The sequence below is a fragment of the Staurois parvus genome, unplaced genomic scaffold, assembly GCF_062004578.1.
Source record: "Staurois parvus isolate SC_StPar_1 unplaced genomic scaffold, SC_StPar_1.0 ptg000096l, whole genome shotgun sequence".
Taxonomy (NCBI): Eukaryota; Metazoa; Chordata; class Amphibia; order Anura; family Ranidae; genus Staurois; species Staurois parvus.
In genome coordinates, this window is record NW_028317892.1 from 3,848,326 (window position 1) to 3,873,570 (window position 25,245).

At 41.7% G+C, this 25,245-nt stretch overlaps 1 protein-coding gene across 1 annotated transcript in view; it reads left to right on the forward strand.

Moving 5' to 3' along the window:
- Positions 1–3,224: 3,224 nt before the first annotated feature.
- CILP2 (cartilage intermediate layer protein 2) overlaps positions 3,225–25,245 on the forward strand; it is a 79,045-nt gene continuing 57,024 nt past the window's right edge. Inside the window, exon 1 of the mRNA XM_089670838.1 lies at positions 3,225–3,445. Within this exon, the coding sequence (XP_089526964.1) occupies positions 3,391–3,445 (55 nt within the window). The 5' untranslated portion in view covers positions 3,225–3,390. The remainder of the gene's footprint in view (positions 3,446–25,245) is intronic.

The following is a 25,245-nucleotide window of genomic DNA, read 5'->3' on the forward strand; positions in this document are numbered from 1 at the left end:
ATTACTATACTGTGTTGAAAAGATCAAAGATGTGATAGCTGCTTCAGTCTCCCTCTTAGGAATAGAAGTTCCTCTCTCCTTAAAGAGGGATTCTCTAGGTGTGCTCTTAACCCATTGTTAAGCATGATTCACTTTATATTTGTTATACATATTTTTCATCCGTTACACCTCCACTTCAAAATCCTCTTGAAGAGAACAATTTCTCTTCAGACATATGAACTAACCTTTAGGGATAGCTTGTATCACATGATGAGGATGACAACTGGAAGCATGCAGTATCGAATTCTTTGACATGGGTTTACGAAAGGCAGTGATTGTTACTTTCTGTAACTGAGAAGAGCCCCGTAATGTATATATTTCTCCTTAGATTAAATTTTCTTATTATTGCTTATTTTTTATTATTATTGTTTTTTTAGCATACACCTGTGGATTCTCACTTACCTCAAAGCCAATGATGCACATATAATGCCAGACACTCATTATCTTTCACATAAAGATAAGAGTGCAGCGCTTATAAAAATAAAACACACAAAATTACATATCAAAGTGCAAAGGTGTATAACTGCAAAAACACAGGTATATTAAAGTTCTTATACTGTCACTAATAGAGTGACTCGATTTGGTATAGGTGCTCAGTTCACAATCTCCTCAGTCGGTGGAGTGAAGTGGGGGATCAGTTGGATCCCTGTTGGTATATGGTGATGACCAAAAAACGATATGTGGCAATATCCAAAATTGGTATAAGATTGTGCACTCACCAGATGCACAATCAATATGCGCATGTAAGAGATAACCCCTCTTAAGGTATAAACAGTGCAAAAATTATGAGTGCAGCGCTAAGTATCTAATAGAACCGTAATACAATATATACTCAATCCCCAAAATGAATCCAAGATACTCAATACATACACAGTGTCATGCATGTATTCCCTCATGGGGAATATCTCGTGCAAAAACGTGAAAATAAAGTAATATATACTATAATAACATATATACTAATAATAAACAGTGCCACACAAAAAGTGCACAAAGGAATAAACGATAGTTCAAATACGAGAAAAGTCCAAAGTTAATAATAATAATACTGATGATGCTGTGCTTAATGATGAACTTCACACTCCACTCTTCATGCAAAATTATGTGCAGTGTACGTGATGCACACGTGACAATCCTTAACAGCCAAAATGCCCCCTCACCTCCTTCCTTAGACCCCAAGGGGCCAGCACGCTTTCAGGATTACACGATCCTATCAGTATGGATCACTCTCTAGAAAATATCTTCCTCCTCCAGCGTCCACCAGTTTAGCAGCCAGCTCCTCCCAGGGTCATAGTAAGACACAAGCAGAGACCCTCCATAGTGCAACCAGTAATTTTATTGGTAATAGGTATAAAAAGTAGATTTCCACTCACAAAACAATGAATCTTCCAGCCTCCTACCACATGCTATGGGTGTACTGCATGGGTAATACACAGGGTGTTCCAATATGGCCCCCACGCCGGAAATGACGTCACCGCGATTACCGGAAGTTCCTCCCCACGTACCGACTAGTTGCGTCACGCCCACTTCGTGACTTCATCTTCATCAGAGAGTGGACCCTCAGAGAGCATACCCCCTATGAGTAAGTGCGGTTGCACGAAACGCGTCAGGGAGGGAACTGCGGCACAGGGACGTTTTACTGCCACTGGCCCCACTGGGGTCCCGGCGGCCAACTTACTTTCTTGTCTGGTCAGTATTGTGTTTTTATACCCTTTTTGCTGGATGGAATAAACACACGCATGTTCAAACGGTATCACGCTATTCTGGCCTCCTTTTCTCTCTGGGGCTCTTTGGTGAGCTTCCAACTACCTACAGAGTCAAGAGCAATAGGAGACAGAGCCATGCATGACAGCTGAGGGTCCACAACGCAGAATTAGACCAGACCTTGCTTCAGATGAGTCCTGGAGTCATACCTTAAGAGGGGTTATCTCTTACATGCGCATATTGATTGTGCATCTGGTGAGTGCACAATCCTATACCAATTTTGGATATTGCCACATATCGTTTTTTGGTCATCACCATATACCAACAGGGATCCAACTGATCCCCCACTTCACTCCACCTACTGAGGAGATTGTGAACTGAGCACCTATACCATATCGAGTCACTCTATTAGTGACAGTATAGAACTTTAATATACCTGCGTTTTTGCAGTTATACACCTTTGCACTTTGATATGTAATTTTGTGTGTTTTATTTTTTATAAGCGCTGCACTCTTATCTTTATGTGAATTTTGGAGGTTGTTTTTTTGGTACCTTTTGTGTCCAGCAGCTGTCTTACCTTTAGCGCTCACTTATACCCACCTTACAACTCATTATCTTTCACTCCTCTGTGACCAAGCCTTGGTGGGTGGGGCAAAACGCGTCAGTAGGCATGGCCGGAGCAACGACTGAGGCCATTTTCACATAGGATTCCACGAGCGGTTAGAGCAGAGTCCTTCCGCACATTTCACCCACATCATTTTTTACATGGTTTTATTTTTCCAATTGTTCCAACTTTTTTAATAGTGTGAGGCTGTCTCCAAGATGGAACAATCTTGTAATTTCACTGACTGAGCAGTTCTTGGCTGTGACTGAGCAGTTCTTGGCTGTGTTGACAAACGTCTGACACAGAACAAACTTTGCTGCAGCCTCTCATCTTGCAGCTTGGTACAGCTATACAGTGTTGCAGAGAGAGAGAAGAGAAGACTGAACAAATGCATCCCTCTGCCTGCAGCAGACTGACAGCATCAGCTCAGCCTGTAGATGTCAGGGATTTATCAGTGCACACTAGCAAACTGAGGGTTCCAATTTCAAATAAATATTGCTTAGTGCTTAGAGACAACTGCATTAAAATAGGAGTTTTTAAAGGTATTTTTGGATTGAATTGAAACTGGTAGCTGCATCCATGGGTGGAATTATACAAAAGTATACGGCCAAGTCTCGAGTGACAGTGGATAAAAGTATGCAAGAGAGGAGGCAGTAATTTTCTTAGGTGTTTGACAAAAGTCAGTGAACTTTTCATCTTGTACAAAAAAGAATTATTCAGAGGAAAGAGTATGTAGAAAGAATTAAAAAAAACATTTGTTCCCGAAAGAAAAAGCAAAGAAAATAATTAAAAGAAAAAAAAATGAATGTGAATAGCAAAGAGTGTGACACAGACACATAAGTGGTTTTTTTTTTTTTTACTTTTTTTGTATTTTGAGTTGCCTCCAGTTCCGCTCATACCTTTGCTGTTCTCCTATTTCACCCCTGCTTGGAGACCCTTCAGCTTGGGTCTGGATAAAGCTTTATATTCAGCTACCGTGTAAAGCTTACTGCCAACCATTACCAGACAGAGCAAGAGGCAAATTCATCCACTCTATACTGGGCAGAATGCTAGCTTGCCATTCTGCACTGCTGCTGTCTGTCCTTTTTGCTTCTACATTAGGTAAGTGAAATAATTTAAATATATATTTGTTGTATATATATATATATATATATATATATATATATATATATAAAATTCACTGATGTGAATAACATCATATATAACTGTGAAGATTAGTTTATAGTTTAAATTTAATATATATTACTCTCTCTCTCCCTCTCCCCCTCTCTCCCTCTCTCCCCTCTCTCCCTCTCTCTCCCTCTCTCCCTCTCTCTCTCTCTCCCCCCCTCTCTCTATATATATATATGCGCATGTTCTTATTATAATGCAACATATGCTTTTTTAAAACATGTCTGCTTTCCTTTCAGTATATTATAGTTGGTGAGCATCAAAGTTGGTATTGTTTATACTGTTTATATTTCTCTACCACTTTGGAGATTTTGTTATTGTCACTCTAGTTTTTCTTTACATACCGGTAATTTCCAAATGCAGTGTCCAGTATTCAGTGGTATTTTGTATTGTCAGGTTAGTAATTATTTGGGCATGATTTTGAAGTAAAAAAAAAAACCTGTTCTATGTGAGATATGGTTAGCAATTTTTAATATACTGTATATTATCTGTTAAAAAGCTAATTACATATTTAACAACAGCAATGTTTATGGTAATACTGTACAAAAAAAGTTATTTGTAGCAATGGCTGTATAACTGCAAGCCCAAGTACCACTGCTACTATTAAACGTCTAAATGGTATAATAATAGTATATAAATACAGGAAAAATAATAAATGGCTTTATTTTTTTTTCTTATATGCCAAGTAGGTGGCATAAACATAGGGATAGATTAAAGAGTTTAGGTTTTTAAAGACCCAACTAACATCCCAGTTTCCTACTGAAATTTTGGGCAGAGCAAGTTGCTACTTAAATAGGTATTAAATTCAAAAATTAAAAATATGCTGACAGGCAGGGCTATTAATGCTCCCCGCTGCCTATCAGCGGTAATGTACACTGAGCTATGGATGCATCATAAATATTCACCTACAAGGAATATGTTGTGAGAACAAACATTGAATATATTGCACCTTTCCAGTCCTTGGTGGCTGCATTTGTTTCCTGTTTACCTGTCCTACAGAACACCTCCTCATCTGCATAACATGTAGGGCAAATTTTCTGTAGTCTACAAGGCAACCAGGAACAATACTAACTAATAACAATGCAACAGGGGCAGTAAGTATCTGGAAGCTTTTGTTGTGGAGGAATACTTTTTTTCCCTGGGATTGAGTACTGTACTTATTTCCAACTTCGGCTCTGCTTGCCCAATATGCACCCTCCCCACTTGCAATCTCCTGGGACACATCACACTTCCTAGGAGGCTGTGGGTCCATTCAAATAGCTCATGCACAGTGGGGATCTGGCTGTGAAGCCGCAGGAAGTCACAGCCGACTTCCCACAAGCAAGATGGTGGTGCTGGGTACCCAAAGACTGGTGAAGTTCCTCTTTAAAGATCTGGTAAAACAGTAAAATAAAAAATGTACATTAGCAAATTAAATCCTCAAAGCCAAAGTAACTCAACATTCCCTGTGATTACTCCACAATTCATCAGTACTAGTGATAGGTCCACATAGGGACCAATGGAGTGTAGCATGTAGTAGTGATTAATTGTTAATAGTAAAATAATGCTCAAAATTTTTGCTATTAATTGGCACTGCATGCCACTGACTGTGAAGCAACCACCATCTATTAATTATGAAGCAATCATAGGCGATGATCACTACTCCAAAAAAATCACCCATGCGCATCCAGCCTAATTCTGCAGAATTATGTAAATAATGGCTTATGAAGTTGGAGTTCTGTTTTTCAGGGGTTGGACTTGGACCCTTAGTTGCAGTGAGGGGAACTCTTAAGGTGTCAACATACCAAGACATTTTGGACAATTTCATGTTCCCATCTTTGTGGGAACTATTTGGGGATGGCCCGTTCCTGGTCCAACATGACTGCACACCAGTAACTGGCCAGTTGGGAGCATGAAATTGTTAAAAAAAGGTCTTGGTATTTACTAACAGGATTCACCTTCATAAAGTTCAATAGTATTTGCTGCTGAGTTTGGGCCGATAAATCCTTATTCAGTGGCATATCCTCCATGTGTGCAAGGCTTACAGGTTCCAAATGGGATGGGGCCCACTGTGCACTGGCTGTAGCTTAAGAAAATAGGTCTATGGCCATAGTGGCTCTGGCACTGGATCCCTTCCCCCATCTGCTGCTTGTTTGCTCAGACTGGAAAAGGAGAGAAGAGAGGAAATTGCAGTGTTGTTTGCTGGATTGGCAACAATGACTCTAGGCCAGCCCCTGGATCTACATGAACAATGGCTAGGGGAAGACAGTAACCACAGAGCCTGGGAATGGAGCTCAAATCAGCTGTCACATGCTGGAGGGCTCTGAGGTTAGTGTAGGGGCACTGATGGAGGAGACTTAGAGGGATGGAACCTGTGAGTATGGTCTCCCCCAACATAAGTACTGGCTGATATCCACCATCAACTGCCCTCTCTGCGCTGACTGTCCCCACCATCAACTGCCTTCTTCTGTTCTGCCTGTCTTTAACATCAACTATCCCCCTCTGCACTGCATGTTCCCTCTATCAGCTGCCACCCTCTATACTACTTGCTCCAGCATCAACTGCCCCTCCTCTGTACTGCCCGTACACACCTTTAACTGCCCCCTCTGTGCTGCTGTCCCAACCGTCAACTGTTCCCTATCTACGTTTACTGATTTTTTCCTCCCACCGACACAGATGCATGAGGCATTATTTCCTCCCACTGACACCAACACAGGGGAATTTTCCTACTATTGATGCCAGGGCATTTCTTCTTTTGCCACTGTTAGCTGTATTTTGTGGGTATAAGGACTGTGGGTGCCCCAGGTCTTTCATTATTCTAGTCATGCTCACATTTTGTCACACTGTTTTGACTTTTTAGCTGTAAAGCCAGGCGGATTACCCTTATGGGTATTGATACTTTTACATATTGTTTATACTGTTCAAATATTGTATGAAATGAACCTGGACAAAGGAAGGGACAGGAGTCCCAATTCATGATCATGAGAAATTCTGAAGGACCCTCTGCACACTGGTATATACCCTTTCAAGCAGACTATGCAATAAATAGGGATATTTAGTTCACACATATTGCAATACTTGCTTAAGCTGGCCAACTTCGTCAAAGTAATCCCTCTATGGCCAGTCCTACTCTGCCCTACTTGCGCAAATGCTACTGTGGACACAATGCTAGCATAGGGGAGAAGACACAATGGGGAGAGCTACAAGGTTCCAATTCATGATCATGCACACAGGCCAACTGCATTCAGTTCCTGTTACTTCTCCTTTAGAAGGAATATAGACCTCACATTAGTCCATTACTTTTTTAGCAGATTTATCTATTTTTTTTATCAATAGCAAAATCTTGTCACACAAAATATCTGTGGTGATAAAAGTATGCAGTACTTAAATCAAGGTCGTGTTCTTTCATTTTAGTTAAAATCCTGCTTGTACCAATTGATGACATGTGCAGGGCAGCCTTTATTCTATGTCTTGAAACTACATTCAGTCTTGTCATTGTCAAAGCTGCCAAACACCACACCAAGCTCTGCCAACTGCCAACCACTGTTTACTACTACTGCATTCAGATGCCCCAGCCATTGTCAATGTCACTGCCACTGCTCTAAGCCATCACACCTGCCCACTGAAAAAAAGTAGGACTGCCACTGTGTTTACATTCCATAGACCTAATCTATCTGGGCATTGTGGTTAATTGCTGAATTGGCACCATCCACAGGTCATTTAACTCTTCAATAAGACACAGAAGTCAAATCCAACTCAATTCTATTCCAGGTAATTGTACTACAGTAAATATTTTTCCAGTATTTTGAAGTGTACAAATACCGAGACTTCTCTAAGCCTTGTTTCTGTACTAACTACTAAGTACTAACACTGACTGAAGGAACATTGAACTAACTAGCACTAAACAGCAGGGTAGGATAGAAGGAGAAACCAAATCACATAGCAAACAAGTTGTAGTGCACCAAAACATCCCCTAGATGTCAGCATACATCAAACAAAGGCAGCCTGATACTATTCAATACAACACAGAAAAAAATGTGACACAGAACATGTAGGGTTCTAGTGAGTAGGAAGTTATTGTTAAATGCATGACAGCCTGACATGACATTTCACATAACATTGCAGCACACTATTGTAGCTTTGAGGGTTGCCACACAAGAAAAAAGCACTATCCTTCACCACTGTGTAAGTACAAAAAGGATACAGAGGTGAATCATGCTTTATTGTGTGTCAATGGGTAATAAGTCAGGTAGTAAGGTGTAATGCTATTTTCTAATAGGACACCATAATCCACTATTAGGTTACAGCAGTGAGCCAAGTGACTGATCCATGATTTATTTTTCTTTATGGCTTGACACAGACTATTGCTTTTTCAACTGTTATTCAATTCTATTTTTTACTTTACGAGGGTCAAGGTTATGGTACTGTGGAATATATTAGGACAAAGGGAAATAGTGTATGTGTATATTTTTCCCTTAGCACATGTAAAGACAACTGTTTTATGGTCAGTCACATTGCCATTATGTGCTAGAAATACAATGTTGATTTACCCTATACTTAAATATTTGGTGAATTCAAACTCTATCTTGTTGTATTGTTGTGTTTTGTCATATTTTGGCAAAGATTATGAATAGAACAGGTAATCTTTATGGAAAATATACAATAGAGTTCCAGTTGTCTTAGACTAATATGCCAATTACATTAACTAAGTTGAAACAAATATACACTGCCACTTTGTATGCGTCCAACAGCGATCACCACACGTAATCCCTGCACCGCAGCCCTAATCACTGGTGTGAATGTAGCCTAATTCAGTCGTCAGGAGTACTAAAAGTGATATTAAAGGCAATTTAAAAAAAAATAATAACAAACATGTCATACTTACCTGCTCTGTGCAGTGGCTTTGCACAGAGCAACCTACTCTTCTTGTGTTCCCTGCTGAAGCTCCTAACCCCTCCCTCCTGCGAAGTGGCCCCAGAGCAATCAACTTGCTATGGGGGCACCCAAGCAGGTTCACTCCCGAACGGCTGCTCTGTGTGTCCTTCACACAAAGAGCCGCAGCTCAATCCTGCCCCCTCTCACTCCTCATTGACTCATAGGCTGTGATTAATAGCAGCGGGAGCCAATGGCTTCTGCTGCTGTCTCAGCCAATGAGGATGGAGAGTCTCCAGAGAGCCGAGGCTCTCATACACATCACTGAATCATGATAGGGCTCAGGTAAGTATTGAGGGGGGGGGGATGCGTGGACTGCTGCACACTGAAGGTTTTTATTTTACCTTCATGCATATTATGCATAAAGATAAAAAAACTTGCATCTCTAAAACTACTTGAGTCATACTGATGAGACACCAACTGCCTCATCTGTCCATGTGTGAGGTTGTTACCATTGGTGGGATTTGAAGATCACTTTGGCAAACATTGCTTTATTATATCTCCTAGATTTGATATACTTGTAAAAATGTTTTAACACTTGATTTAAAGTGTGTCTAAACACATACTGGGACGTTTGCCTTTACATGCACATGAACTTCAATGGCATCCCAGTCTTAGTCCGTAGGGTTCAATATTGAGTTGGCCCACCCTTTGCAGATATAACAGCTTCAACTCATCTGGGAAGGCTGTCCACAAGGTTTAGGAGTGTGTCTATGGGAATGTTTGACCATTCTTCCAGAAGTGCATTTGTGAGGTCAGGCACTGATGTCGGATGAGAATGCCTGGCTCGCAGTCTCCGATCTAATTCATCCCAAAGGTGTTCTATTGGGTTGAGGTCAGACTCTGTGTAGGCCAGTCAAGTTCCTCCACCCCAAACTCAGTCATCCATGTTTTTATGGACCTTGCTTTGTGCACTGGTGCGCAGTCATGTTGGAACAAGAAGGGGTCATTCCCAAACTGTTTCCTGCTAAAACTGGTGCACTCAAAATCTGGTGCAACTGTGCATGGTAGCCAATCAGCTTCTAACTTCAGCTTGTTCACTTAGGCCTTGACAATAATGCCTGGAAGCGAATTGGTTTCTATGCAGCATTGCACCAGATTTTGCACGCTCCAGTTTTAGTAAATAACCCCCATGTATGAATTTTCTGCACATTCCAGAGGTGGATTAACATCACAGATTTACTGTGTGTTGGCACAGATACTTTTAGTCCAACTTGGGAGTATACAGCAATGCGTGACAATGCTGCAAGTAAGCATAGCAATTTCCTTGCTACTAAATATTCCATGGTCAACTGTTAGTGATATTATAACAAAGTAGAAGCAACTGCGAACAACAGCAACTCAGCCATGAAGTGGTAGGCCATGTAAAATGACCGAGCGGGGTCAGCGCATGCTGAAGCGCACAGTGCGCAGAAGTCGCCAACTGTCTGCAGAGTCAATAAAGACCTCCAAATTTCATGTGGCCTTCAGATTAGCACAACAAAAGTGCATAGAGAGCTTCATGCCTTTCACAACCAAGTGCAATGCAAAGCGTCAGGTGCAGTGGTGTAACTACTGGACTCGACTCTAGAGCAGTGGAGACGTGTTCTCTGGAGTGATGAATTAAGCTTCTCTGTCTGGAAATCTGATGGTTGTGTCCAAATGCAAAAATAACTAAAAATTGCACATTGTTAAGAATGTCTTTTCATGCGGCTTCAGCTTTGCAACATTAAAAATGCACAAATTGTTCCAATACATGCTTGGGGTGCCTTTAAAGCTGTATATGATGTTATAGAACAGTACAATTTTCATGAATGGCTTTGTACACAGGCAGCATATATTTGGCTGTGGAATTCATTTTTTTTCTTACACAAGAAACTTGGCTTACATACAACAGCACCCCAATCTGATTAATTTCATTTTGTTTCTTGGGTAGTTTTAGCTTTTTTATTAAGTTGTGATAGGTCTGCCTTGACCATTAGGTAGAAATTGGCTAGTGGTTTAGGGAGGCTGTCACTGTTCTCGCTGATACAAAATTGTCCTTCCACTATCCAATTTCTATCAAACTGTCATGAATTAGGAGACCACAGGTATTAAAGCAGGATAAATTAACCTAAACTTGTGGCCCTTGTGGGAGGCATCCTATCTGATTTAAAGAATATGTAAACCCAACATATGTAAACCCAACATATGTAAACATACCATGTAACTTGTATGAAAAAGTATCCTTTTCTTTTTGTATTGCTTCCTTTGTGTTAAAATCACTGGTAATCCTGCCAATCTCCCTGCTTTCGTATGAAAAACTGACCACACTAAGTAGGAAAACATATGGTGGTCAGTTTTCTAGCTGTGCTGAGAACTCAGCCTGCTCTCTTTCAATTATTAGACTTGTCAGATAATGCCCCCCCACCCGCACAGCCATTCACTGGTAAGTTCTGTTTCTGTGTATACTGTTTCTCCTCCCCTAGCTCTTATGCAGCTGAGAACAGAGGATATCTGATCACTTATAAAAAAAGGGAAAAAATATATTTTTATTATTTTTTCTTTCTATAACTATTCACACATTTTGCTTTTTATTTCTATTTTAAACTGAATGGGTTGCTTTTAAAGGTGAGGGTTTACAATCACTTTAAGCTGGCCATAGATAGAATTTTGAACAAAGATTCTTAGAAAAAGAATGATCTAAGAAAGTTCAATTGTTTTTCTAATCATTAGTGGGGTCAAATCGGTGTTCGTTTTCAACTGCGGTAATGAAAAAATTTGAAGGAGCAGGAAGGGAATTTTGTTTCGAGCAAGTTGAACTTCCAACACAATCAAATTACAGCTTCTTTTTGAGCCCCTTTCCTTTATAGTGAGAGGCTGACGTATTCAAAAGCCCCCTTAATGGCCATTCTATATGTAGCGCTACCCTCAAAGAAGCTGTTGGTAGATTTGGGTCCTCTGCTCTTTCATGGGCCATAGCTGGAGCCACACTCCTACTGATACCACCTTGGCCGGAGAGTCTCCCGGTAGTTACACAAGAAATATAGACAGCAGCTGTGAAAAAAACAAAGACCAGGTTGTATTGGCAGCAACAAAATGGTAAAGCAATGCAGTAGTTCAGAGATTATAAAATAGACATGGAGAATCAACAGAGAAGTAATACAGTAGAATGTGGCAACCTATGTCCTGCAGGACCAAGGGCATAAACAGTAGTCCTCTGACTGGGAGATCAATCCCCGGGTGAGAAGTATATAGATATACAAGGAAACAAATCAGCTAGCTCACTTGTAGGCCCTTAATCAGGAGAGTCTAGGTTAAATCATGACAATCTGTTAAGCTGCCTGAAAACCAGCATTGCTAACAGGAATAACCCTGAGTATGAGGCAGTCTAAAATTTGGTTCTTCTGCCTGTTCAGTTTTGGCCCTTATGTTGGCACACAATGTATGGTGCTGTCCCTTTAGGATGTGGAATGAACAGGATAGATCCGCTTTTGAATTAAAGTTGTTGGCACAGACCACTTTAGGAGATGAGGTTATGGGCACAGTTCACTTTAAGATATGGAATTGTTGGCAAGGATTACTTGAAGAGGGTGGATTTGTAGGTATGGTTCACTTTAAGAGGCAAGTTTGGACTTAAACAGCAAAAGCCTTCTTTGAAATGGCCTGAGCTGAAGCAGAGACAGACACATGGGAACGTTTCTGCCTAGTAGGGAACCAGTTCAGCAAACTGTGGGCGGTGATCACAATGGCAGCTAAGGAATGGCAATTTGCAGCAATAAAGGATGCTGGTGAATTTGTCTGTGATAAAGGCTAATGCTGTATAATGTTTATAACCTTGGAAAACCAGGCTGGCAACACACTAACTGTAACTAGTATCAAGGACGCGTGGGTCAGCGACACTATCACCCAGTCCTTTTGGGACATTTAGAGAAGCGACAGGCATCCTGTGGTGGGAGGCTCCCTTTAGTTGAAGATGGGGCTGTGGGGGCTGCGATTCACACTCCTGCATCTGGAAGTTCTCCCCGGAGCAGCTCTTTCTACCCAAAGTTCGGCTTAACAGACATCTTCTCAACTTTCTCAACTACTCTCTACACTCCAGTCCAGTCCGAGATAGCGTGGCTGCGCATATACTCTTACATACTCCTTCACTTGCAAAGTCTCTCCCCAACTTCCGGACGTCTTCCTGGCTTTTTCTTATATATCCTCCCGCCCCTGATTACTCATGGGTTGTGTAGTTTAAGTTAAGCTTCACTGCCATTTTGAATAAAGTTCTGCATTCTCAGTAACAATGCATAGTGTTATGTAAGCTTGCTGGCCATGTACCAAAGATAATGCTGCGCATTATGGTTTAAAATGTTTCGGTAAAGTTGCACATAAATATACTTCTATTGTAAATCTTGAACGCACAGGAGTCGCTTCAAACCCATAGTAGCAGCAAACCTGTAAATCATCCCAATGTAATGTCTGTAAGTATTATATATGCCCGGTTAAACCAAGTCTCAGCAGCTAATTTACAGCAGCAGACCAATAGCCATGGTAAACATCCATATATGGCAGATTTTCACAAAGAACACAGCACCATCATTAATCCACTTAATTCTTTACAGTATGAGGGAAATAACAACAGGAGAGAATGAAATATAAAGGAAAAGTAAAATCAAGGAAGACAAGAAAATCCAGAAAAGGGAGGGAAAAAACAAAAAGTAACGGATAGTACAATACATAAAAAATAAAAATAAGAAATACACCTTTCAGACAGCCATCTGGTATCTTTCCACTATAACATTTTGCATATAGACAGACTGGCCCAAGTTATGGTTATCCTGAGAGATGCTTGCAAGCTTGAATCTTATATTTGCACTGACAAGAGTCATAAATGTCTGAGAGGTATTTCCAAAGAAGTGATGTTTGAACATGACATCCGATTATGTTACTTCATGCAAGTCTGTAATTTTCTTGCTTTAGGGCACTGACAACAAAAGTTTTACTACAAGGTTTTACATGATAGTGATCCTACTTCTCTGTCATAATAAAGAGGAATATTTTTCTCATTGTTGCAGAGTGCCAGGTGCTTCACACACTGCAGTGAAACCTAAAGAGATTATGTCTGAATTCTATTACCTTTTGATATAAAGGTTTTATTATTTGTTAGGTGTAAAAGGTATTCTTCTTTCAAAACAAGTTGTTATATTAATATAGCTGCAGTCCGTACTGCTAAACAGCTTGCTATCCCTTCAAGGTATTGACACTCAGCAATGACTATGCCAACTCTTCCTTAGTTCAAGGCACATTGCTATAGTCCGTTGATGACTTAGATCAGTGGTCTCCAAACTGCGGCCCAGTCCTTTGCTTGCCTTTATCCGGCCTTGGGGGCACTTCTCCACCCACTAATACAAGACACTATTCCTTTCCTCCCACTAACAATAGGACATAATTACTGCTACTGACCTCAACAAAGAGGCACTATTTCTCCCATTGACACCAAGGATGGGACACTATTCCTGCCACTGATACCAACGCTGGGGCACTATTTTCCCCAATGACACCAACAATAGGACACTATTCCTCCCACTGACACCAATGATGGGGCACTATTCCTGCAACTGACACCAACGATGGGGTACTATTTCCCCCCGTGACACCAACAATAGGACGCTATTCCTCAAACTAACACCAATGATGGTGTACTATTCCTCCCACTGACATCAACGATGGGGCACTATTCCTCCCACTAACACCATTGATGGGGCACTATTTCCCCCCACTAACACCAACAATAGGACACTATTCCTCCCACTGATACAAGTGATGGGGCACTATTCCTGCCACCGATACCAACAATGGGGCACTATTCCTGCCACTGATACCAACAATGGGGCACTGTCCCCCCCCCCCAATGACACCAACAATAGGACACTATTCCTCAAACTAACATCAATGATGGTGTACTATTCCTCCCACTGACATCAACGATGGGGCACTATTCCTCCCACTAACACCATTGATGGGGCACTATTTCCCCCCACTAACACCAACAATAGGACATTATTCCTCCCACTGATACAAGTGATGGGGTACTATTCCTGCCACCGATACCAACAATGGGGCACTATTCCTGCCACTGATACCAACAATGGGGCACTGTTCCCCCCCCCCATGACACCAACAATAGGACACTATTCCTCAATCTGACACCAATCATGGGGCATTATTCCTCCCACTGACACAACTGGGCACTCTTCCTCCTGCTGGAACCAACAGTTGGGCACTACTCCTCCCACTTACACGAACGAAGGGGCACTATTCCCCCCCTAATACCAAAGATGCTTTGTTTACTCCCACTGATGCCAGGACAATTTCTACTCTCAATGGCCACAGTCTGGTCCCCCAAAAGTCTGATGGACAGTAAACTATCCCTATGTTTAGAAAGTTTGGAGACCCCTGAACTAGATGAACTAACACAAAGTGGCTGGATTTAATAAAGTCAAGACTAAAATATACAACATTTCCAGAAACAGCACAATATCTGAGATACAGTGGTTGTATGAAAATGCAGCTTTTCTCATTAGCTTTTGTACAGCTCTTGGTATCCCTTCTGTTATTGCAGACCAACTGTTGGACAGGTGGTAGGCTCTCACTTGTGCCAGGAAACTAGATTACTACATCGGTGGTAATGTGTTCTGTCTGGTTGCAAATAGTCAAGGACCCACTACTGCAACTCACACAAAGGTACAGTTTCTGGAAGGGAGCACATTCCCAAGGACAACCTTACTGCCCAGAAGATGACTCCCCCTGGTTCCCTCTTGTAATAAAGGGTTAAACTTCATTACTTCCAGGTTCCTATATGTAACCGTTTAGATATGTGGATGCCGTGCAATAATTCAAACAACTCAAAAGTATAATAACAAAAGGAATTTACTTAGCTTGGTTTAACTCTCTCACTGCCGGGTCTGTACGGTGTACGGACCTACAGAACTGCTTCCAGCTGGCCAGGTCTGTACTCCGTACCAACATGCATTCCTCCTCCACTTTAGTGACCATGAGCTTATACCAAAACTGTTCAGTAGACACGTCTAAAAAAAACAATAACTCTGATCAGCAGATGACAATCCGCCGATCAGAACCATTCACCTGAAAATATATGGTTTGGGGGTTCTTTTTACAAATTGTGAAAGCTGTATGTGATTAATGGTAGTGTCAGATTTTTAGAGTAAATTGTGTGTATTTACAGTTTTGATCACCTTCAGTTTTCATCGTTTCACAAAAAGATGCAATTTATAATGTACAAATATTTGGTATTTATTAACTAATCCAGTTTAGCTTTAATATTTAGTAGGAATTTAGCGCAAATTTTGTAAGTTTTCTTTGCTTGTGTCCGCAAATAAGGATTTTTGTGTAATTTTTAGCTAAAATATTGTTTAACCACCTCCCACCCACCATGTAGTAATATGACGGACGCAAGGTGGTTCTCTTGTTCTGGGAGGACGCCATATGACATCCTCCCATTCTCACCGTGCATGCGCAGCTCCAGGAGCACGCAGCGCAGCGATCGGCGGTGCGCTGTGTCCCTCGGACACAGCAGATCACCGATCCACGGAAAGAGCCGAAGATGTTGGCTCGGTCATGTGATCAGCTGTGTCCAATCACAGCTGATCACATGTAAACAGGGAAATGCCAGTTATCAGCATTTCTCTCCTCTCGAGCTGTCACGCTGACAGCTCGAGAGGAGAGGAGAGCCGGTAATCAGCTTTCCACGGAGGGGACATGTACACTGATCATCAGGGCACTGATGATCAGTGTAGCCCAGCAGTGCCACCTGTCAGTGTCCATCAGTGCCTTGTGTCTGTGGTCATCAGTGCCACGTGCCAGTGCCCATCAGTGCCACATCAATGCCAGGCACACTGTCCTCAGATCTAGCCGTGTGTGGCATACTGTCCTCAGATCTGGCCCAGGATGAACTCTCCCCTCTTTTGTCTTGCAGCCATATACAATATATAGACTAGAAAACTAGTTAAAACCAGTCTGAACAACTTGCATTCCCAGAGTAAGTAATGTCACAGTATACAGAGTATACATACTGTAATTGTACAAGGATATACTGTACATATTTGAAATGTGCTCACAGCTCATGCCACACGTTCTGCGGGTCGCATTCCTCTTTTCCAGGTCTACTGACCTGCCCTTTTATAACCTAAAACTAGAGTTGGGTTTCATGTTTGAGTCAAACATAAGTTCGACTCGAACATGGGCCATTTGTGTGTTGGTCGAACACACGAACGGTAAGGGTGTTTGGCAGGTGGTTCGCCCGCCATGCCCCACAATGCACCGTGCCCTGACAGTGCATTGTGTTTGGCCAAAGCAATGCACCTGATCATAAGCCAGGTGCAATGCTTTGGCCAATCACAGCGCACGATTACATCACAAGGGGGTGGGGGTGACCCCACCTCCTTGTGACATCATCACAGTATTCAAGAACCATCACCCAGCACAGCTGTCAGATGGCGAAAGCCAGCTTCGAGAGCAGAGCATTTTTTTTTTCAGGTTGGTGGTAGCGGCAGGTATCATGATTGACATTGGATCTACTTTGTTTTTGTTTTTGATAAAAGACTTGTCAAAGACTGTCTCCTGTCATTTTTACACTACACTTTTTATTTTTGTGAATGGGCAGCGGTATCATGTATCCCATACTCATTTACATGGGGGGGCTGGGATCAGGGGGCCCCCTTATTAAAGTGGGCTTCCAGATTATTATTATAATACAGGACTTATATAGCGCCAACAGTTTGCTCAGCGCTATAAACCCCCTGCCTGCAGACCCCCATAACAACCAGCCACGGTTATGGGGAAAAGGCCCTTGTTCCCATCAACATGGGGACAAGGTGATTTTGAGGGGAGACCCCCCTGCCCCTAATTACCCCCCCATATTGAGGGCATGTGGCCTTATATGGTTCTGGGGGGGGCGCTAGCTCATCCCCCCCTTTCCTGACCTGCCAGGCTGCATGCTCGGATAATGGTCTGGTATGGATTTTGGGGGGGGACCCACACTCCATTTTAGAAAACATTTTGGCGTGGGGGTTCCCCTCAAAATCTATACCAGACTCAAAGGGCTTGGTATGAATGGGGGGGGGGATCCCTCATGGTTTAAAAAAAAAATTTAATTGCTGGGCAATGCCAACAATTCTTTTTACATTCAGCTGTCAACATTCAACATTAAAGAATGTTTTCACTACTGAAATACCGCATGACTTAATCATATAACTCATGAGGTTTTTTAGTAGTTGTGTGGTATACCGCTTAGTGAATTGTCCCTGTTTGAAGTTTCCGATCGAACTTTGGGTAGGTTCAAATGTTCAACCACAAACTGAACAGGGGCATGTTTGGCCCATCACTACCTAAGACCAGTGATAGAGATAGATAGGACTGTTGCTTGGTATCCACAAAGTGGGACTAGCCTTATGGAGACCTAACATCCTCTAACAAACTCTTCAGGAGCTTTCCTTGACATTTTGCCCAAGAGTTTTCTGGCTCCAGAAACCAAAAGATGATTCCACACCCATTTACTTTTAAATGTCTCTATTGGTCCTGGAACACTAGTGGACGTTTGCATAGAATGGACAAAAAATTAAAGTCTATATTGTTTTTACTACTATCCAGGCCTGCTGACAGATTTTTATTTCTGTATGTGATCTTGGTGCAGATTTTCCCTCATGATAAAACCATTATTACTGACAGAAGATAAGAGAAAACATCTCTCTGTCTCCAAGATATACTTAAAAAAAAATCAGACAGGGGTTCTAATTCTTACTCACTCTGTCCAAAATTGAAATAAAAAATAAGCTTTTGGCTTGGCATACACTTTAAGGAAAAGACATAGGATTATTAGTTTATATTATATTCTGGCCAAATACATATAAAATAAGAACCGCAAAAATCTCTTCAGTTTCATGATTTGTAAAACAGCTTATGGGAAAGAGCTTAGGTATTAAAGATTGTGGAAACTGTTAAGAAAATTGTAACTTCCAAATTATAACAAGCCAGAGTGAAATATATAGTACAATAAATAGGACAATTATAAAGCAGCAGTATGGTCTTACCAAGACAATATCACCGCTTTAATAAAAAAAAAAAATACTAGACATTTATTAAGCTCAGGTGTGAGCTTTACAAATGTGATTGAATGATTGGAAGGTTTTTTTAAAAAGCCAGAAGGAAAGCCCCATGATGTGATCTGTTAAAGTCATGTGACCAGCCTCTCCTCGTATCAGAGAGTTCTCTCTGCTGTGTTAAGCAGTTTGCCTATAAAGACAGGTCAATGATCATTTTAAAAACACACAACCAAAACAGCATGGCAATACTGAGAACCCATAATTTTGGACTAATTTGATTCATTGTTTGAGTATGTTTTGGACAATGGTGGTGCTATGGATACAGCCTATCTTAATGACAACATTTAGAACCCGGACCAATAACTAATAATGTACCACAAAGCTTCTTGCTCGATCCTGTTCTGTTTAAACTTCTTCAGAGCTAGGGGGTTCGTATCCCGAAACGTGTCAGCTTATCCCTTTTTAGGGCACAGCATTGTATTGGACTGCCATTGCGGACCACTTATTCTGCTTGCATTTTCCTTTGGTTTGTGAGTATATATCTATTTGATTTCACAATAAACACGTGGTGTACCATGGTAATGCACGATGAGAGTGAGCCCCTTTTGCTTTTGTTCATCTTATATCCAGATTTCCCGATCTTTGAAGGGCTGCAACTCCCCGTTTGGCATTCTGAAATCCTTCTAGTTTGCATGAAGATTTGAGCGCTGGTTTCGTTTGTCAGTTTTTGGATTGCATCAGGTTTTTTTTCTGTTTTACTCTGATGGAGGTGAATAAAGGACATTTCTGCCTTTTGCAATGTGACTCTTAGCTCCTGAACCAAGACACTATGCCTGGAAAGATGAGGTGCAGCTTTTGGATCGAAAAACATATTAATTATCTGAAGAAAAATCAGTTTCTTCCTTCACACTTTTGGCCTTTTGTAGTTTAGTTTGTTTTTGCACTCTAGCTTTTCAGATTTTGCAGTCTGCTTTTACATGACTTTGTACACAAACCATTCACGTGTTTCTTGTTGCATATTACTGTTTTTATTCCTATTTTTTTGTCTTTAAAGCAGACTCTGTGACAGAAGCACCGTCACTAATAATGCTTTCTGTTTTACGCTTATGTTCATCCATAATGTTTCCTTTAACATATTCCAGTGTCAGTGTTTTCATCTGGACATGCATCAAGTGCTGTGACAAGTGATTGATAACTTTCTGGTAAACCACTAAGTAATGTGACATGAAAATCTTTTATTTTTTCTCCTGTATCTCTCAGGCATTCAACCATTTCCAAGGTGTGCCTTATGTAATCTTGCATATTCTATCCTTTTATTAGCTTGGTTTGGTATAGCTTTATAATCAAGTACAGTTTATTGCTTAGATTAGCTCTTTCATGCGCCTTTTGTAATCCTTCCCACATTTCTTTAGCAGTTTCAAACTTACATACACTATATTATATACCTGTGCAATAAGTCCATTGGTAAAATTTCCTTGCTACTAAATATTCCATGGTCAACTGTTAGTGGTATTGTAACCAAGTGGAAGCAACTGGAAACAACAGCAACTAGTAAAACTACAGAGCAGGGTCAGCACATGAAGTCGCCAACTGTCTGCAGAGTCAACAGATAAAGACCTCCAAACTGCATGTGGCCTTCAGATTAGCACAACAACAGTGCAAAGAGAGCTTCATGGAATGGGTTTTCATGGCCGAGCAGCTGCATCCAAGCCTTGAACAAGAACCTGTTAGTGGCACATTACATTGATTCATATTTATATATTGCTATCATTTGTTTCTGACACTTTATCTGCCTTGCACTTTATAGTTTATGAATTACACTTAGTATTATTATTATTTTTTTGTATGAGCGCTGCACTATTTGTTTAATGCATCCAAGCCTTACATCACCAAAAGCAATGCAAAGCGTTGGATGCAGTGGTGTAAAACATGCTGCCACTGGACTCTAGAGTAGACAAGATGTGTTCTCTGGAGGGATGAATCACACGTATCTGGGTTTGGCGGTTCCCAGGAGAACAGTACTTGTCTGACTGCGTTGTGCAAAGTGTAAAGTTTGGTGGAGGGCAGAGGCGTCCCTAGGGTTGGGGTCACTCGGTGCGGTAACACTTGGTGACACCCCTTACGACGATCCCCGCAGAATGGATTGGATCTGCGGATTGAGCATAATGGATCGGACTCCAATCCATTATGCTCAATCCGCAGATCCGATCCATCCTGCAGGGATCGTCAGCTTGCTTTACAACTTACTTTTTTGTTTAGTGGGTCCGGTGTCACCCCGTGCGGTAGGTGTCACCCGGTGTGGACCGCACCCCCCACACCTGCCTTGGGACACCACTGGTGGAGGGGGATTATATTGTGGGGTTGTCTTTGAGGAGTTGGCATTGGCCCCTTAGTTCCAGTGAAGGGAACTCTTAAAATATCAGCATACCAAGACATTTTGGACAATTTATGCTCCCAACATTGTGGGAACAGTGTGGGGATGGCCCCTTCCTCTTCCAACATGATTGCACACCAGTGCACAAAGCAAGGTCCAAAAAGACATGGATGAATGATTTTGGGGTGGAGGAACTTGAATGGCCTGCACAGAGTCTTGACCTCAACCTGATAGAACACCTTTGGGATGAAAAACAGTGCAGATTGCTAGCCAGGCCTTCTCAGCAGACATCAGTGCCTGACCTCACAAATGTGCTTCTGGAAGAATGGTCAAACATTCCCATAGACACACTCCTAAACCTTGTGGACAGCCTTCCCAGAAGATATGAAGCTGTTATAGCGGCAAAGGATGGGCCAACTCAATATTGAACCCTGTGTACTAAGACTGGGATGTCATCAAAGTGCATGTGAATGTAAAGGCAGACATCCCAATGCTTTTGGAAATATAGTGTATATGTATGATTTGATCATCTTCTATGCTAAGAGAGATTGTGCTCTGAGCTTTCTGATCTTTCTCTATCCACTCATATGAAGGGTGTTCTGCCCTGACTTCATTTATACATTTCCATGTACATTCTCTTATTAGTTGCATTTTCATCTTGAATTTCCAAGACTGGTAGTTCTGGTTTGTCAGGTTTGCAAATGAAAGATTTCTTGCAGCTGTGTTACTGACCATTTTCTGTTTTTCTTTTGCAGTCTTCTTTCCGTTACTGTTCATTGCACTTCTTCTTCTGTAGCTGGTTATGACTGGGTGTTTGGGTGGGTGTCTGCCCATAACCTGTCAGAGATTCTGTATATAGCCCGACAGAATAGACAGTGCACAGTCCACATATGTTTATCTGCTGCTTCTCTACAAACAGGTAACAAGCACTTAATTCAGGAAGAAGACAAACAGTATAGTCATAGATGCAGCTACAAACTTATAAACACTACTGGTTGATGTTGTTGTTGCACAAAATACATGAACAATGTATTCCAACATTCAGCTTCACTTTCTCCATGCAACGTCTGCAGCTAGGAAGTGCTAGCTTTAGGCCCAACCTTGGGTCTGCTTTTCACAGTACACATGTCCTCCCCAGGCAGGGCTTGGGAGGCAAGAGAGTCTCCAGAAGGTTCCTTCCAAATATTTATATTCTCGCCCATCATGCGCCACTGACAATAAAGCTCCTAATGGTTGGCCAGGGAGAAATGGATATTCATAACTCAGGCCATTGGATATCTTTATACTATTAGAGAGACATTCCCCAGTAGCAGGCAAAGCAAGCAATGAGTTAAATTTAGGGGATAACCAACAGATAGCAGAACTATCAATTTAGCTTAGGCTGACTACTGCCTGGCAGAACTAAATCAAAGATAGAGACACTGCTATTTAGGGCAGGGTCCCTACATGTCTAAACAAGAATGAATATTAAACCATATACCAGTTTATGTTTAGCAGCTAGTAATGTTAACCTCACACTAATAGCAGACCTTAACTCCTTCATGATAAAGGTAAAATAAATCTTAATGTCTGAACCCAGTTTTGCATTTTGCCATGTTAGTAAATCTATACAAATCATGGAAAGTACTTAATGTATCTAGGTGACTTATATCTTCTTTTGTAGGACAAATTTGGCTTTGGTGGTAAATGGTAATAATGGTAAAATCTCCTAGGTTTTTTTATTATCAAAGGAAAACTGTCCCAAAATAGTAAACAAATATAATTTATTGAAATTTAATTTATATTTCTTGCCATTACCTTGACCTACAACCAATAAACAACTCAAAATAAATTCTCCTACTGCTGATGATCACCATGATCAGGTGATCGGGAACCAGGAGGCCTGGTTCCCGATCACCTGATCACTGTGATACTTGAACCACAAAGAGGTTGCACAGACAGTCCAACTCCTCCAGAATGGCACAACAATATGTGCCATTGCCAGAAGCTTTGCTGTATCTTCCAGTCTCAAGAGCACGGAGGAGATTCCAGGAGACAGGCAGTTACTCTAGGAGAGCTGGACAGGGCCGTAGAAGGTCCTTAACCCATCAGTATCTGCTCCTTTGTGCAAGGAGGAACAGAATGAGCACTGCCAGAGCCCCACATAATGACCTCCAGCAGGCCACTGGTGTGAATGTCTCTGACAAAACAATCAGAAACAGACTTCATGAGAGTGTTCTGAGGGCCCGACTTCTTCTAGTGGGCCCTGTGATCACTGCCTGGCCCCATAGAGCTCGATTGGCATATACTGTACTATTGAACACCAGAATTGGCAGGTTTGCCACTGGTGCCCTGTGCTTTTCACAGATGAGAGCAGGTTCACCCTGAGCACATGTGACAGACATAAAAGGGTCTGGAGAAGACATGGAGAACATTATGCTACCTGTATCATCGTTCAGCATTACCATTTTGGTGGTGGGTCAGTGATGGTTTAGGGAGGTATATCCATGGAAGGACGCACAGACCTCTACAGGCTAGACAAAGGCACCCTGATTGCCATTAGGTATCAGGATGAAATCCTTGGACCCATTGTCAGACCCTGCACTGGTGCAGTGGGTCCTGGGTTCCTCCTGGTGCACAACAATGCACGGCCTCATGTGGCGAGAGTATGCAGGCAGTTGCTGGAGGATGAAGGAATTTATACCATTGAATGGCCCCCACACTCTCCTGACCTAAATCCAATAGAACACCTCTGGGATATCATGTTTTGGTCCATCCAACGCCACCAGGTTGCACCTTAGACTGTCCAGGAGATCTGGGAGGAAATACCCCAGGACATCATCCATTGTCTCATTAGGAGAATGCCCCAATGTTGTCAAGCATGCATACAAGCACGTGGGGGCCATACAAACTACCATTTGTACCATTTTGAGCAAAATGGACTAGCCTGCTGTATCATTTTTTCACTTTGATTTTCGTGGTGTCTTTCGGGGTGTCTAGGTTGATCATTTTCATTTCCATCAAGCCACGGGGTATTCTTATGTTCCTAACACATTACCCAGACCATATCAGTATAGATATGCAGCACAATATTTTCCCATTGAGATCTAATGTGTTCTGAAAGTGTTTCTTTAATTTCTTTGAGCAGTGTATGTGTATATATATATATATATATACATATATATAGTATGTTTTTTTACTTTTCTTACTCAGACAATAAGTGCAGGAACTCTACACGACACCCCCCCCCCCCCCCCCACCACCACCACCACCCTCCAAACCATATCAAATAGTGAGTATGGTCAAATTTCAATGTGGGAGAGCAGAGTTCAGGGGTGCTCTACATATAGAGTTTGGGGGTGTACTACATACAGACTGCAGAGTTCAGAGGTGCTGCTTACCTCTGCATCCCCTATCCACATCTCACATTCACCCTTTTTCAGCTCTGACCTCTGCATGCAAATGTTCTCCCCTCCCCTAAAAGCTCCACCATTTTTCACATGACTTACTTTTGTTGCTGTATTAAACTGAAGCACCCAGCTGGCTCTAGGACCTCCCCGCATGATGTAGATGGCTCTGTCTCTCTCGCTTGAAAGGAGATCATCTACTAGGGGTTTCAGTATCCTCCCTGCACTCCAGACACATGCATCTCCCTTGTCCCCATCCTGCACTCAGTTGGAACCACTCAGGAGATCAAATCTGTGGGAACTGTTGGGAGTCCAACTGTCACTTGTAAACACAGAAGCCAGACTTCTGTGTTTACAAGTGGTAGTGGTGAGCATGGAGCAGTGGGCCTGAGCCAGAGGTGGTGGAACTGAGTTCTATCAAGTACCAGCTGAAAAAAAGCCATATATATATATATATATATATATATATATATATATATATATACACACACACATCCTCTCTGTTTATCATAGTGACCACTACAGACCAGAAAGTGAGCGAAACTGGCATATTCCACTTTTGACAACTCTACCAGACCAAAGAGTATTTCTGATTGTGTCTATAGGTTAGGATCTTCCCAATAACACACAGATAGCCACAAAACTACAGGTATTTAAACCCCACCCTACTGAAACAAAAAGCTTTGGATTTAGATATACTTTGAAGCTGAACCCAAGGCATTAAAATTTTCAACAAACTTTTAAATATATTTTTCAATAGTCACAAAGGATACAAATCAATTTTAGTATGCCACAAATGCCTTTGCACACTCAGATATCACTTTGTAAAAGTAGCAGTGACATCACCACTGTGCTGCCTGTACAGAAGGTATAGCAATGGAAGTGGCCCAGCAGACCTACCCACTAGAGGCTGCCTGTAGAAATCTACAGGAGGGGATGACTGTGACGTCTGACTGATACAGTTGTTTCATGCAAATGCAAACCATCTATTTT